The sequence below is a fragment of the Morchella sextelata genome, assembly GCF_020137385.1.
Source record: "Morchella sextelata strain SCLS chromosome Unknown scls_9, whole genome shotgun sequence".
Classification (NCBI taxonomy): domain Eukaryota; kingdom Fungi; phylum Ascomycota; class Pezizomycetes; order Pezizales; family Morchellaceae; genus Morchella; species Morchella sextelata.
Genome location: NW_025408624.1, coordinates 764874 through 766008, shown reverse-complemented (window position 1 = coordinate 766008; position 1135 = coordinate 764874). Strand labels below are relative to the sequence as shown.

Below are 1135 nucleotides of genomic sequence, written 5' to 3'. Positions count from 1 at the left end.
ATGCGTATGTTCAATTCCAAGTTCTTTGTAGCTGCCATGCGTAAAAAACGCAAATGCTGACGATTTTACGCTTATAGCTCCAAAGTTCGATCCCTCAGAAGTTAAGGTCATGTACGTAAATTTCAACATCAGATCCGGTTGAACAACACAACCAATATTCCTCATATTGTACCTCCCGTTGTATGGGTTGGCTAACGATTGGGGATGGTTATCAGTCAGCTGAGAGCTACTGGTGGTGAAGTCGGTGCTTCGTCCGCCCTTGCTCCTAAGATCGGTCCTCTCGGTTTGTCGCCCAAGAAGGTCGGTGAAGATATCGCCAAGGCCACTGGTGACTGGGTGCGTACTTCCCCGTCTTCTAGAAAGAGAAATGATTCCGAATCAATTGCTAATAACCCTGCAGAAAGGTCTCCGTGTCACTGTCAAGTTGACCATCCAGAACCGTCAAGCCGCCGTCTCCGTTGTCCCCTCCGCTTCTTCCCTCGTCATCCGTGCCCTTAAGGAGCCCCCAAGGGACCGCAAGAAGGAGAAGAACATCAAGCACACCAAGAGCATCCCTCTCGATGAGGTCATCAACATTGCCCGCATCATGAGGGGCGAGAACAAGTCTCTCGCCAGGGAGCTCACCGGTACCGTCAAGGAGATTCTCGGAACCTGCTTCTCCGTTGGATGCCAGGTTGATGGAAGGTCCCCCAAGGATGTCTCCGACGACATTGCGTCTGGCGAGATTGAGAGTGAGTTCCCCATTATATGGCTTTAAGAGAGTAGAGTAGCAATACTGACAACAAGATAGTCCCTTCGGAATAAACTCCCTATGGACAATCTCTTTCTTTCCTTGGCTGGTCTGGGTATCAAAAAAAATTATTTGTAGCTACTTAACATAGAAGGTATCTCCAACTGGCTAGGCGTTAATAGGCGTTAAAATAATTCGGAATTTTACAACGTGATAACAATGGTTTTTTTTCTCTGCTTTCACTCGATTTGTGAAAACACCTTACCAACACTCTGGTGCAAACCTACACAACCGTGGTCTGTTCCTATTTTGGTGTAAGGAAGATGATATCCTTGTGAGGGCTGTCTACTCACCGTTATGTCCCGGTTTCTTTGATTCCGTAGGTGGGCATAATGGTCCTATATT

At 47.3% G+C, this 1135-nt stretch overlaps 1 protein-coding gene across 1 annotated transcript; it reads left to right on the top strand.

Moving 5' to 3' along the window:
- Positions 1-804, top strand: H6S33_012885 (uncharacterized protein; the record flags this gene model as incomplete). Its single annotated transcript, XM_044844233.1, has 5 exons — positions 1-4; positions 78-111; positions 216-336; positions 401-731; positions 791-804. The coding sequence occupies 5 exons, from the start codon at positions 1-3 to the stop codon at positions 802-804; spliced, it is 504 nt and encodes a 167-aa protein (XP_044694594.1).
- Positions 805-1135: the final 331 nt, after the last annotated feature.